This window comes from Chiloscyllium plagiosum, chromosome 24 (assembly GCF_004010195.1).
Source record: "Chiloscyllium plagiosum isolate BGI_BamShark_2017 chromosome 24, ASM401019v2, whole genome shotgun sequence".
Taxonomy (NCBI): domain Eukaryota; kingdom Metazoa; phylum Chordata; class Chondrichthyes; order Orectolobiformes; family Hemiscylliidae; genus Chiloscyllium; species Chiloscyllium plagiosum.
Window position 1 is genome coordinate 3,288,193 of NC_057733.1, and position 14,142 is coordinate 3,302,334.

Here is a 14,142-nt window from a genome sequence, read left to right on the forward strand (position 1 = left end):
GAAGAGTTGGGGGAGGGGAAGGAGCAGTTGGAGATGGGGAGGGGGAAATGGAGGAGGGGTAGCTGAGGAGGGGGAAGGGGGAGATGGTGTTCTTAGTGGGCAGAAGATGAAGGTGATAGTGGGGTGGAGATGGAAGTGGCAGTGGGAGGAAATGGAGGTGGTGGAGTGGGTGGTGAAGGTGGCGGGGGGAGATGGAGGTGATAGTGGGGGGAGAGGAGATGGAAGTGGGGGAGGTCAAAGACTGAGCCTCATTAAACCCGGGAAGTTTGTGTCTGGATTTACCGTGTGGACAGGAGTAGTGCCAAGTGTCGTGCTCCTGTTGTGAAAAAAGCCAGTCCTGGGCTGGAAATCACAGCTCCAGCTCACCTGGGGTTTTGTGGTCTAGACCTCCATCCTGGACAGCAGCCACCAGTGCCTGAGGGCACCCACTGGGCAGTGACCATCCATCATCTCCCCATAGACACTGGCATTAAACACGTACCACCATCTCACCATAGTCACTGGCGTTGAACACGTACCACCATCTCCCCAGAGACACTGGCGTTGAACATGTACCACCATCTCCCCAGAGACACTGGCGTTGAACACGTAGCACCATCTCCCCAGAGACACTGGCGTTGAACATGTACCACCATCTCCCCATAGACACATCTTCATCCTACTTCTATCTAGTTCTCCACTTCAATGGCACATTATAGAGCATGCCTGCGTCTCCTACTGGAATACTGCTGCCAAGACAGGTTATCCACTGGATTAGACTAGACTGCATCTCAAGACTTCTCACTTGCTAACGTGCCAACCAGCGAAGGACCCACTCTGCTTCCTGTTTGGCATAGTCAGAAGACTGGTGGACAATGTGGTGGCCCCTACACTGTGAGCTTTTACTTTCTCTTGTAATCTTTGATCCAGCATCTTACCAAAGGGCTTCTGGAAATCTATGTACAATACATCAACTGTTGTCTACAGTTATTGACAGACTGTTCTTTACAGTGTGTGTTACCTCCTCAAAAAACTCTAATCAATTGGTCAAACATGATTTCCCTTTCACAAACCCATGTTGACTCTACCTGATTACCATGTGCAATGAACTTGTACAAGTGTCCTGCTATAACATTTTCCCTCATGCCAAACATTAAATTAATCTGTCTGTAGTTTCCTTCCTTGTTTCCAATCTTTTTTGAATAAAGAAGATTACATTCAGTATCGTCTAATGGGACAATCCCCAAATCAAGGGAGTTTTGGAAAATTAATACCAACTATCTCATGAGTCACTTGGTTTGAGACCCTCGGATAAAGTCCATCAGGCCTGAGCCACTGTCAGCACACAGGTCGAATGGTTTACTTGGTGCTGCTTCTCAGTGAATGTCCCTTTCCTGAGTTCCTCTCTCCCTTCCATTTCCTCATTAATTTCTGCTTCTGGGATTAGATTTTCTACAGTGTGGAAACAGGCCCTTCGGCCCAACCAGTCCACACCGACCCTCCGAAGAGTAGCCCACCCAGACCCTATATTTCCCTCTGACTAATGCACCTAATCACCTAATCTGTACATCTTTGGACTATGGGAGGAAACCGGAGGAAACCCACATAGACACAGGAAAAATGTGCAAACTCCACACAGACAGTCCAGCTAGTCCAGAGGCTGGAATCGAACCTGGGACCCTCATGCTGTGAGGCAGCAGTGCTAACCACTGAGCCACCGTGCCACTGCAGATGTTACTGTTATCTTCAATAATGAGGACTGATGTAAAATATCTCTTCAATTCATTTGCCATCTCCTTGGTTTCGATTATTGATTCTCTGGTCTCACTTTTTATTGGATCAGAGCTCACTATATTCACCCTTTCCCTTTTTAAATATTTTTAAAAACTCGGACAATCGGTTTTTATATTTCTGGCTGGTGTCACGGTGGCACAGTGGTTAGCACTGCTGCCTCACAGCACCAGGGACATGGGTTCGATTCCTGCCTTGAGTATCTCTCTGTGTGGAGTTTGCACATCCTCCCCGTGTCTGTGTGGGTTTCCTCCGAGTGCTCTGGCTTCCTCCCACAGTCCAACAATGTGCAGGTCAGGTGAATTGGCTGTGGGAAATGCAGAGATAGGATCGGGAGGCTGGGTCTGGCAGGTTTGCTCTTTGGAGAGTCAGTGAGGACTCAAATGACCTGCTTCCACACTGTTGGGATTCTATAAAACTTACCAGGCGAAAGTGGGTACTGCAGATGCTGGAGATTAGAGTCGAGAGCAGGTCAGGCAGCATCCGAGGAGCAGGAGAATCGACGTTTCGGGCATAAGCTGATTTTCCTGCTCCTCGGATGCTGTCTGACCTGCTGTGCATTTCCAGCACCACACTTTCGATTCTATAAAATTTCTCTTGTCCTTTAATTTTTCCCTTTTTTGGGTCACTCTTTGCTGTTTTATGTTCCGCCAGTCTTTTGATCTGCTGCCTGTCTTTGTGTAATTGTATACTGTTTATTTTCATTTGATGCCAACTTTAACATTCTAGTTACCACACCTAGAACAACTTCCCTTGGAAATGTTCTTACCCACTGGAACGTATCTATCCTGTGCATTTCTCATATATACCTCCCGAAATATCTGCCAATGCATCTCAATTGACCCATCCTTGAATCTAATTTGTAAATTCACTTTGGCTAATTCTGCTTTCAAGTATTTCATAATTTCCGCTTCTTTAAATTTTAAAACACAGCTTTGCACCCACTTTTCTCTCCTTCAAACTGAATGTAAAATTCAATCCTACTATGGTTGGTGGTACCTAGGGATGCTATCTCTATTAGATCATTAATTAATCCTGCCTCATTGCACAATACCGGGTCTAGTGTAACTTGCTCAGAACATGCTATTCTGAGAAGATATCGAAAAATATTCTATGAGCTCCTCAATTAGTTTACCATTGCCCATCTGACTACTCTAGTCTATCTATAGATTAAAATCTCCTGTGATTACAAATGTCACTTTCTGATAAGCTCTCATTTATTTTTCCTTTACGTTCCACCTTACTGTGTAGTTTCTGTTCATTTACTCCCATCGAGGCTTTTCGCCTTTATTATTTCCCATCTCAAACTGATTCCACAACTTAGTTTCCTGAACTTAGGTCACCCCTCTCTGTTGTCCTAATACCATAATTAACTAACAGAACCACCTCACCACCTTTTCCAAATTTCCTGTTCTTCCTAAGTGCCATGTATCCTGAAAGATTCAAGTCCCGATCTATGTTATATCCTGGAGTCATCATAGAATTGTACAGGCCATTGAACCTATTCAGTATGTAGCGAGCCTCCAAATAGCATCCCACAGGTCCACCCTATCCCCAAAACTCCCATGGCTAACCCACACATCACTGGACACTATAGTATGACCAATCCACCTAACGTGCACATCCTGTGAAGAAATCAGAGTACCCGGAGGAAACCGACGCAGACACGAGGAGAATGTGCAAACTCCACACAGACAGTCACCTGAGGCTGGAATCGAACCCATGTCCCTGGTGCTGTGAGGCAGCAGTGCTAACCACTGAGCCACCATGTTTTTCAATAATTACCACATCACACTTGTTCATTTCTGTTTCTCTCAGTTTATGTTATGTTATGAATGCTACGTGCTTTCGAATTTTGAGCCTGTAGTTTTATCCTTTTATCAATTAATTAGTTGGTTCTTAGATTTGCTACTCTTGATCCCATCCATAAACAATCATAATGAGGAATCTATGGAAGACAGATACAAAATGAATTAAAAGTAGGAACAAAGGTAAATGAGACCTCTTTCAAAAAAACCAAACCAAGCTAAACTTACATTGAAACATTGGAATGTACTATTCTGGTCACCATATTGTACACTGGATACAGAGAGGTCCTCAAAATGATGGTGGTACCAGGACTGTGAGATTATCCATCGGGGAACATTGGACAGACTTTGAGGCACAGTTCCCTTCAGCTATGAGCAAAGAGACATCTTTAAAATTAAATCACAGTTTGAAAATGTGGACATAGAGAGAATGTTACTGCCTGTGGGGATGAACAAAGCGTGAAGCCATCAATATAAGACAGTCACCAAGAAATTACACAGGGAGTTAAAAAGGAACATCTCCAGCCTAGTGGGGGGTATGAATGTGGAACTCACTCCCACTGGGAGAGTCAGGTGAGACATTTCAGGAGGGACCAGAGAGGCAGAGGACATAAGCAGGTAATGGTGGATAGAATTAGATGAGGAAAAATGAGAGGAGAATCGAGTGAATGGGAAACACCTGAATAGACTGGTGGGGCCAACTGGCCTGTGGCTGTGCTGTGTATTCCATGCAGTTCTTTGCACATCGTCACTTGGTGGTTAATCAAGCAATGGGGAACCCTCTATGACTAAAGAGATTATCATCCACTGTTACTGTATACATGATTTGATATAGTCTGTCCAAGTAGTCTCAATATCCTTGTGTCTACACCTGTTTACAGACTTGAGTGCTGAAGAACAACTACGGCAACTCAAGATTGAACGAACCTGCAAAGTGTGCCTGGATAAAGAGGTCTCCATTGTCTTTATACCTTGTGGACACTTGGTGGTGTGCAACGACTGTGCTCCTAATCTCCGGACGTGTCCAATATGTCGAGCGATCATCAGGGGCAGTGTACGAGCCTTCATGTCCTAACATTAGCAGGTACGGGAACATTCCCCAGTTCGACAGCAGCCTTGCTCACAAGTCTGCCACTTAGGAAGGTGATTCCATGTTACATTATTTCAGGAAGCACACAATGGCTAGTTCCACAGAGAGAAAGGCCACTGAGTGCCCCTCGTTCCTGCTATTGTTGTGGGGAGCTGACAACTGAACCTCAAGCATTGCCCCACATTTAATATAGACTGTGACTTCTGTTAGTCAGATTGAGTGAACCATGAGAACGGGCCTGGAAGTTGTCCCCGCCTCCTTGGAAGGGATAATACAGGGGGTAATGGAAAGGAGGAAGGAATTGGGAGAAGTGGTTTGGTTCAGTATGTTTTCACAGAGTGTCAGTCGGTGCAAAACATCCAATATAAGCCCCAGCACTAAAGGAGGATGTTAATCCTGTCACATTTCTGCTGGCTCTTGGACAGAACAATCCAACCAGATCAAATTAAAACCACTTTTTCCCTTATATCAATCCCAAACTAATCCCACTGGCCCACTCTCTCCCCATAGTCCTATATCAATTCCAAACTAATCCCACTGGCCCACTCTCTCCCCATAGCCCTGTATTAATCCCAAACGAATCCCACTGCCTCACTCTTTCTCTGTAGCCCTGTATCAATCCCCAAACTAATCCCAATGCCCCAGTCTTCCCCCATAACCCTGCATTAATCCCAAATTAATCCCACTGCCCCAATCTCTCCCAACATCCCTGTGTCAATTTCAAACTAATCCCACTGCCACACTCTCACCCCATAGTCCTGTATTAATCCCAAAGTAATCCCACTGCCCCACTCTCTCCCCAAAGCCCTGTATCAATACCAAACTAATCCCACTGCCCCATTCTCATCCCAACAGCACTGTATCAATACCAAACTAATCCCACTGCCCCACTCTCTCCCCATAGCCCTTTATCAATCCCAAACTAATCTCACTGCCCCACTGTCTCCCCATTCCCTGTACCAATCCCAAACTAATCTGCTTGATTCCATCGACACGCACATGCTTTGTATGCCTTGAGACTTTATATCGCATGGAATGATTGCCTCTGATATCAGGGCAGCCAGTGATACCCACAGGCAGATCTCCTCAATGTTTACCAGGGAAGTCAACTTTTCCAAAGCTACTATAGCTGTGGAGAGGGAAAATTTGATAATGGTGGGGTACGTGTAAGCTATGGAATATTTGGTTGTTACCTTCCTGGTCTGAATGTGTACCTCTGAGGGAAGGCAGTAGAACATTGGCCTTTATTTCAAAGGGAAAGGATTGTAAAAGTAAGGAGACTTTGCTAAACCTATTCAAAGCACTAGTCAGAACATTGGTGAAATACTGTGAAATGTTTTGGGCCAGTTTTCAAAGGAAATATATATTGGCATCGGAGACAGCTCAAAGACGGTTCCCTAGGCTGGTACAGTGGAGGGAAGGCTGTCTTATATATGTCAGAATTTAGAAGAATGGGAAGCTACCTTATTGAACAATACAACATTCTTAGGGGATTTGACAGGATGGATGTGCATTGGTTGGATTTCCTGCAGTATGGAAACAGGCCCTTCAGCCCAACAAGTCCACATCCACCCTCCGAAGAGGAACCCACCCAGACCCATTCCCCTACATTTACCCCTTCACCTAACACTACAGGCAATTTAGCATGGTCAATTCACCTGACCTGCACATCTTTGGACTGTGGGAGGTAACCCACGCAGACACGGGGAGAATGTGCAAACTCCACACAGACAGTCACCTGAGGTGGGAATTGAACCCGGGTCCCTGGCGCTGTGAGGCAGCAGTGCTAACCACTGAGCCACCGTGCCACCCATTTGCTTGATGCAGTCAGTAGATCAGCAACATGTTGAAGACTAAAGTTGCAGGGAAATTACAAAAAAATGCAAAAATTATAAAGTATTGAAAATGGGAGACCTTAATTTTCCAAATATAAGATCGGCTTAGCTGAGCAGAGAGAAACAAGAAGTTGAAGAGTGGGTTCAAGAGACTTTTCTCAAGCAAAAGGTACCAGTTTAATGAGAAGAAACTCTGCTGGATCTGGTTCATGGGAATGAGATGGCCCAAGTGTCAGGGTGGGAGCCTTTAGGAGACGGCGATAACTATACCTGAAGGTTTGTTTTGCCAATGGAAAGGAATAAAGAGCAATACAAAGTAAAAATACTTAACTGGGGGAAAGGAAACTTCCATGGGGTCAGATAGCAGGTGGGTAATACAACTGAGAAACAAGCCAAACACAGTACAGAAGGTCCAGAGAGGAATTAAGAAGCAAATAAAGGGACAGATGAACAAAGAGAGAGTATGAGAAGAAAAAGGCAGCTAATATAAAGTGGATTACAGAAGTCTTCTATTGGCATATAAATAATAAAATGTTAGACACGGGAGGAGTGGCATTGATTAGATACCAAAACAGAGATTTACACATGGAGGCAGGGAGCATGGTCAAGGTATTATTAAATGAATACTTTGCAGCTGCCTTCACCCAGAAAGATGTTTTCCAGGTTACGGTGAAAAAAAATGATAAGGGATGAGGAGCATTTAGACTCTTGAAGAGTTTAAAATTGATAAGGCTGAGGTGTTGGGTAAACTCTCTGTCCTTAAAGTTGATAATATATGTGTGGATGTGGTGGTACTTGGATTTTCAAAAGGCATTTGAAAAGGTGCAGCATAAAAATATTCATGATCTAGGGGGTACAATATTTTCACAGAGAGAGAGGATTGACTGCTTTTGTAATTTCCCTGCAACTTTGGTCTTCGATATCTGTTTATTCGCTAGCGAACAGGCAGCATTGCGTTCTAGGAACAACACTCCAGGAAGTATGAGAAGGCATTAGAGAGGGAACAGAAAAACATCATGAGAATTGTCCAGGGTGGGGAGCTTGAGTGACATGTTTAGTCTGGAGAAGCTGGGATTGTTCTCCTTGGAGAAGGGAAGTTTGAAAGGAGGTTTGACCAAGGTGTTCAAAACCGTGATGTTTCTGCACAGAGTAGGTGGGGAGAAACTGCTGCTGAAGGTTTGAGAGTCAGAGGACACAGATTGAAGATAATTGTCAAAGGAAGCAACAATGACATGAGGAGAAACCATTTCACAAAGCAAAGAGCCACCGACCTGGAATGTACAGCCTGAGTCTATGGTAGAGGCTGGGGGCATCATGGTGGCTCAGTGGTTAGCACTGCTGCCTCACAGCACCAGGGACCCAGGTTCGATTCCAGCCTCGGGCGACTGTCTGTGGAGTTTGCACATTGTCCGTGTCTGTGTGGGTTTCCTCCCACAATCCAAAGATGTGCTGGCTAGGTGAATTGGCCATGGGAAATTACCCATAGTGTTCAGGGATGTGTAGGTGAGGTGCATTAGTCAGGAGAAATGTAGAGTAATAGGGTAAGGGAATGGGTCTGGGTGGGTTACTCTTCGGAGGGTCGTTGTGAACTCTTTGGGCCAATAGCCTGTTTTCACACTGTAGGGATTTCTATTATTTTATGAAAATTGAGGTCATCAAAAGGAAACGTTATCCAAAAAGGAAAAAATTTCAGAATTAATGTAGAAAATCAGGGGTGGGGGTTTAAGAGTTGGACAAATACTCCTTCAGAGGGCCAGCACAGCACATTGGGCCAAATGGCCTCCTTCTGTGCTGCAGCCATTTTCTCATTCAATGTATATTACTCAGAGTACTGCTGTTTTTGACGTACCTTAATGGTATATGGGAGATACAGGACAGGAAGTTTCACATTTTGCAGCTGTCACTGAACTTGGAAAGCAGCAAATGCTGAGGAAGACAGAAAAGTGACTGGATCCACAAGGCCAGAGGCAGGCTGCTGGAACATCGGGGCCTACAACAGATCGAGTTCAGCCTGGGAAAGTATGCAGTGGTACATTCTTGTAGCAAGAACGAGATGAGGTGATACATATTAAATTGTGCCATTTTAAAAGGGGGCCAAGAATACAGAGAGAGACCTGGGGATGTTTGTCATGAGATCTTTTAACTTTGAAGGCTAAAATATGTATACAGGATTCTGAGCTGTATAGATAGTGGCATTAGATGCAAAAACCAAGGGGTTATGCTGAACCTAGATAAACCATAAGCTCATCCTCGGGTGCAATCCTGGACAGTAATCTCATGAGGGTGTTGTGGAGGATGGGGACAAAAATGACATGCAGTGGTATGGCTCCTAGCCCAGTTCCATCCCTCCCCCAACCAACCTGAGCACAGCAGGGCCCCTAACATCCTGGGCCCCAGTTAGTGAGCCCTGATGGAGAGACCATCTACCAGGCTCTGAGAAAGAAGACAGAGATTTACTGGGATAGCTCCAGGCTGAGGGATTAATGTTTTTTTAAGATCATAAGAAATTGGAGTAGGCCATTCAGCCCATCAAGCCAGCTTCACCATTTAGATGGAGATAAGGAATAGTAGTGAAAAGAGTTATGTAGCAATGGACTACAGGCTCCTAATGGTATTCTTAGTATGGGAAAAAGTAGACAAGAGGGAATATTGGGCGCCTGTGATAAAGGAACAGCAATAATCCACAATGGCTGTTCCATTACTCTTCCACACTCCACTCCATTACTGTTCCACACTCTTACCAATTTTTATTGATGCATCATAGAAAACATTCTATCCGGATGCATCACAGCTTGGTACGGCAACTAGTCTGCCCAGGACAGTAAGAAACTACAGAAATGTGAACACAGCCCCATCTCACAAGCCAACCTCCCATCCATTGGCTCTGTCTGTACATCTCACTGCCTCGGGAAGGCAGCCAACATCATCAGAGACCCCTCCCTCCCCGGTTATCATCTCACTCTTCTGTCAGGCAGAAGATACAAAAGCTTCAACACACATAACCACAGATTCAAGAATAACTTTGTCTCCGCTGTTATTGGACTTCTGAATGGACGTCCCAAATTTCAAATTTAAATGTTGATCTCACTCTTTGTGCACGTTGTCTCGCAGCTGTAACATTGTATTTCTTGCTCTGGTCTATTACCCTAATGCACTTCGTATGGTATGATCTGCCTGTCCTGCACACAAAACAAACTAGAAGTTAGGACAGGCATTTCCCCAGGCTGTGAACAGATTCTGTTCGAGTCCATTTGCCAGTCGATTTGTACACCAGTCACAACACAATACGGTACAATATAAAATTGTTCGTATGTGCGTGGAAATGATTATATGTTGTAACTTTAAAATTAATATTAAACCACCCTTGCATGGGATCACATTCGTAAATTGGGGACCCTCTTATTCAGCACCTAATCAAGGAGGGTAATGGGATGCCATCCTTTATTATGAGAGGAATTTGAACAGAAAAGTAAGGATATTATGTTTCAGTTAGAAATCACACAACACCAGGTTATAGTCCAACAGGTTTATTTGGAAGCACTAGCTTTCGGAGCGCTGCTCCTTCGTCAGGTGGTTGTGGAAAATAAGATTGTAAGACAAGAATTTTTCACAAAAGTTTACAGTGTGATGTAACTGAGATTATATATTGAAATAGACCTGGATTGTTTGTTAAGTCTTTCATCTTTTACAATGACCATGTTGGTTTTATTTATTCCATTTGTAAATCACAAAACTTTTTTTTTAAAAAGTTATATTCTCAAGTAAACTTTAACAATTGGTGTCATGTCGGCCCAGATAATGTATTGAAGGTCTGAGCTTCTCTGTGTGAGGCTGTCTGTGCCAAAATGATCAGACTGATTCTAATCTAAACATGGATTTACAGTATCTTACGTGGATTCATGCAGTTTTTGAGCAAAGTACAATGTAATTCTGCAAGAACAAATTCACCCCACAAACTTATATATGTGTATGTGTGCATGTGGGTGTGTGTGTGTGGGTGGGGAGGGGATCATAGTTATGAGAGTCTGTGAGAGTGTGTGTGAGTGTAAGGGGGTATAAGTCTGTGAGAGGGTGTGTGTGGGAGTGTATGTGTGAGCATATGAGAGTGGGTCTGCGTGAGTGTATGTAGGAGTGTGTGTTTGTGTGTGTGTTTGTCTGTCTGTATGTGTGTATAGTGCAATGGGGTCAGTGTGACATGAACCCAAGGTCCTAGTTGAGGCCATCCCATGGGTACTGAACTTGGCTATCAGCCTCTGCTCTGCTTGTCCTGAAGTCCTTGGAAGACGGTCACCCAAAGGTCCAAGGTCAAACGTCCCGAACCGCTGAAGCGTTCTCCAACCGCCAGTTCCGACGTGCCACACTGAGGAACAGTAGTGACCTCCTCAGGAGACAGACACAAACTGCAACTGACAGGGTACACTTCGTTGTCCAGTACAACCTTGTCACGGTGGACACGACAAGATGTATCAGAATATCGACACGGATACCACCATTACAGGTGGGGACACCACCCACCATGAATGCGGCAGGTACTCATGTGACTCAACCGACGTTGTCTATCTTATACGCTGCAGGCAAGGATGCCCTGAGATGTGGTACATTGGTGAAACCGAGCAGAGGCTACGGCAACAGATGAATGGGCACCGCACAACAATCAACAGACAGGAGGGTTCCCTCCCAGTTGGGGAACACTTCAGCGGTCCTGGGCATTTGACCTCAGACCTTTGGGTGACCATCATCCAACGCACACTTCAGGAGAGGCAACAATGAAAAGTGGCCGAGCAGAGGCTGATAGCCAAGTTCAGTACCAATGGGGGTGGCCTCAACCATGTCACACTGACCCCATTGCACTATACACACATACAGACGAACACACACTCCTACACACACTCACGCAGACCCACTCTCATAAGCTCACACATACACTCCCACACACACCCTCTCACAGACTTATACCCCCTTACACTCACACACACTCTCACAGACTCTCATAACTATGATCCCCACACACACACCCACATGCACACATACACATATAAGTTTGTGGGGTGAATTTGTTCTTGCAGAATTACATTTTACTTTGCTCAAAAACTGCATGAAGCCGTGTAAGATACTGTAAATCCATGTTTAGATTAGAATTAGTCTGATCATTGTGGCACTGACAGCCTCACACAGGGAAGGTCACACCTTCAATACATTATCTGGGCCGACATGAGACTAATTGTTAAAGTGCACTCGAGAGTGTAACTTTAAATAACATATGAAAGAACTGAAAACTTGGTCATTCTAAAAGATGAGAGACTTAACAAAACAATCCAGGTCTATTTCAATATATAATTTCAGTTACATCACACTGTAAACTTTTGCTGTAAATTCTATGTCTTACAATCTTATTCTCCATAACCACCTGATGAAGGAGCAGCGCTCAGAAAGCTAGTGCTTCCAGTTAACTGTTGGACTATAACCAGGTGTTGTATGATTTTTAACTTTGTACACCCCAGTCCAACACTGTTTCAGTTATACAGAGTACTGGTGAGACCACATTTTAAATACTGCTTGTAGTTTTGGTCTCCTTAATTAAGGCAGCTGAGAGGAGGTTAATGAGATTAATACTGAACAAGTGCATTCTATCGTTTGGAGAGATTGAAGAAACCAGGATTTTTCTTAGAGCAGAGAAAGCAAAGAAGAGATTTCCTAGAGGTTTGTAAAATCATGGTGGATTTGGATAAAGTAAAGACAAAATGTTTCCAAAGATCAAAACCCGAGGGCTCACAATGTGATTAACAGATGGCATGACATGACAAAAATCCTTGTTCCACATACACAGTATTTTGGATTTGGTATTCCCTGCCTGGTAGAGTGGTAGATACGATCAGTAGCCTTCAGAGGGAATTTGGATAAATATTTGAAGTAGAAGGCATTTCTATGGAATGGGGAAAATAGAGGGAATAGAGCCAACTGGAGGGCTGATCGAAACAGCCAGCATTGAGCTAACGGGCTGAATGGTGTCCTTATTGCACTGTGTAATGTTTAGTTCAGTAACACAAAACTCTGCATCCATATTGTTACCTCAGGACAAAAACTCTGTAAAGGAGTTGAGCTAACCAGCAGCAAGTGTTGGCTGGTAGATCAGACGTGTTGGAGAGCTAGTGTTTGTCCCAAAACAGTAAAAACGCCACACTTCAACATTCCCTTCTGTAATATTTTAATCCTTTGGACATTAAAACAGAAACTGCTGGAGAAGTTCAGCAGGTGTTGCAGCATCTGGAGAGAGAAAGCAGAGCTCATATCTTGGGTCCAGTGAGACTTCTTCAGAAGAGGTTTTCATTTCAGATTTCTAGCGCCTGCAGACATTTGTTTTATTTTAGTCCTTTAGATGTTCCTGGCTCCAGTGGCTCTCACTCAAAGATTGTAATTTTCACCTTGACCTCCAGGGCAGATTGTGGTCAAACTGAGAGTCATCCAGGTGATTACTGCTGAAGTCAGGGATCAGCAACCATCTGCTTCAGAGCTGTATCTGGCTCTTTCAACCATGGCTGACAGCTCCAGCATTTTCAGTTATAAACCATAGAATCCCTACAGTACAGAAAGAGGCCATTTGGCCCATTGGGTCCACACTGACCCTCCAAAAAGCATCCCTACCCTATCCCTGCAACCTGCTGGCTAATCCCATGTAACCTATATATCATTACACTGATTCTGAATGAATCTTTGTTTATCACAAGAGTCAATTGCCACTAAAACTGTCTTTGTTGTGCACATGTTTAAACTGAACTTTGTTACACAGATTCCTGACAAAACTATTGTAAAAATGACATAATAATTCAATTGCCAATTTTAATTTTGGAATGTTTTCCTACTGGTACATAAATTGAAAGTATTTATTTTGGTCTGTCCTTCACATATTTGCTTATACCCACACAATTTAGTGTACACTTTATCACCAACTGTGAGCCTAAATTTTACTTATCCCCTGTGGTAAAGAAAATGAACTTTGAAAAAAAATGTATTTGCTGTGGCAGAAAGTGCACAGGTGGGCATGTGTGTCTGCTGTGTTCATTGTTTGTGAAAAATCACCATTTACAATGTCTTCTGGGAACATATCCCCTGCAATGGCAGGACTTGATGTTGTATATACAAACAATCTATCCTGCCAGGGAGAATTTGTCAAGTCATTGGTTTGGAAAGCTCAATTTTCATCCTGTAGCTCCAAATAACTTTTATTTTTGGCAATTTTCTTTTCATAAATTAAGTTACTGACTCTTGTCCACGAAGATGTTAATTAACCCTCATGGTTTTCAAGATCAGATTACTTACAGTGTGTAAACAGGCCCTTCGGCCCAACAAGTCCACACCGACCCGCCGAAGCGTATACCACCCAGACTCATACTCCTACATTTACTCCTTCACCTAACACTATGTGCAATTTAGCATGGCCAATTCACCCAACCTGCACATTTTTGGATTGTGGGAGGAAACCGGAGCACCCGGAGGAAACCCACGCAGACACGGGGAGAATGTGCAAACTCCAGGATCTTGACCAGATGGGCCAATGGGCTGAGAAGTAGCAGATGGAGTTTAATTCAGATAAATATGAGGTGCTGCATTTTGGGAAAGCAAATCTTAGCAGGACTTATAC

At 43.9% G+C, this 14,142-nt stretch overlaps 1 protein-coding gene across 1 annotated transcript in view; it reads left to right on the forward strand.

Annotated features, from left to right (window-relative positions):
• LOC122561971 (baculoviral IAP repeat-containing protein 7-A-like) overlaps nucleotides 1–14,142 on the forward strand; it is a 24,946-nt gene that overhangs the window by 8,425 nt on the left and 2,379 nt on the right. Inside the window, exon 4 of the mRNA XM_043714314.1 lies at nucleotides 4,460–4,662. Within this exon, the coding sequence (XP_043570249.1) occupies nucleotides 4,460–4,653 (194 nt within the window). The 3' untranslated portion in view covers nucleotides 4,654–4,662. The remainder of the gene's footprint in view (nucleotides 1–4,459; nucleotides 4,663–14,142) is intronic.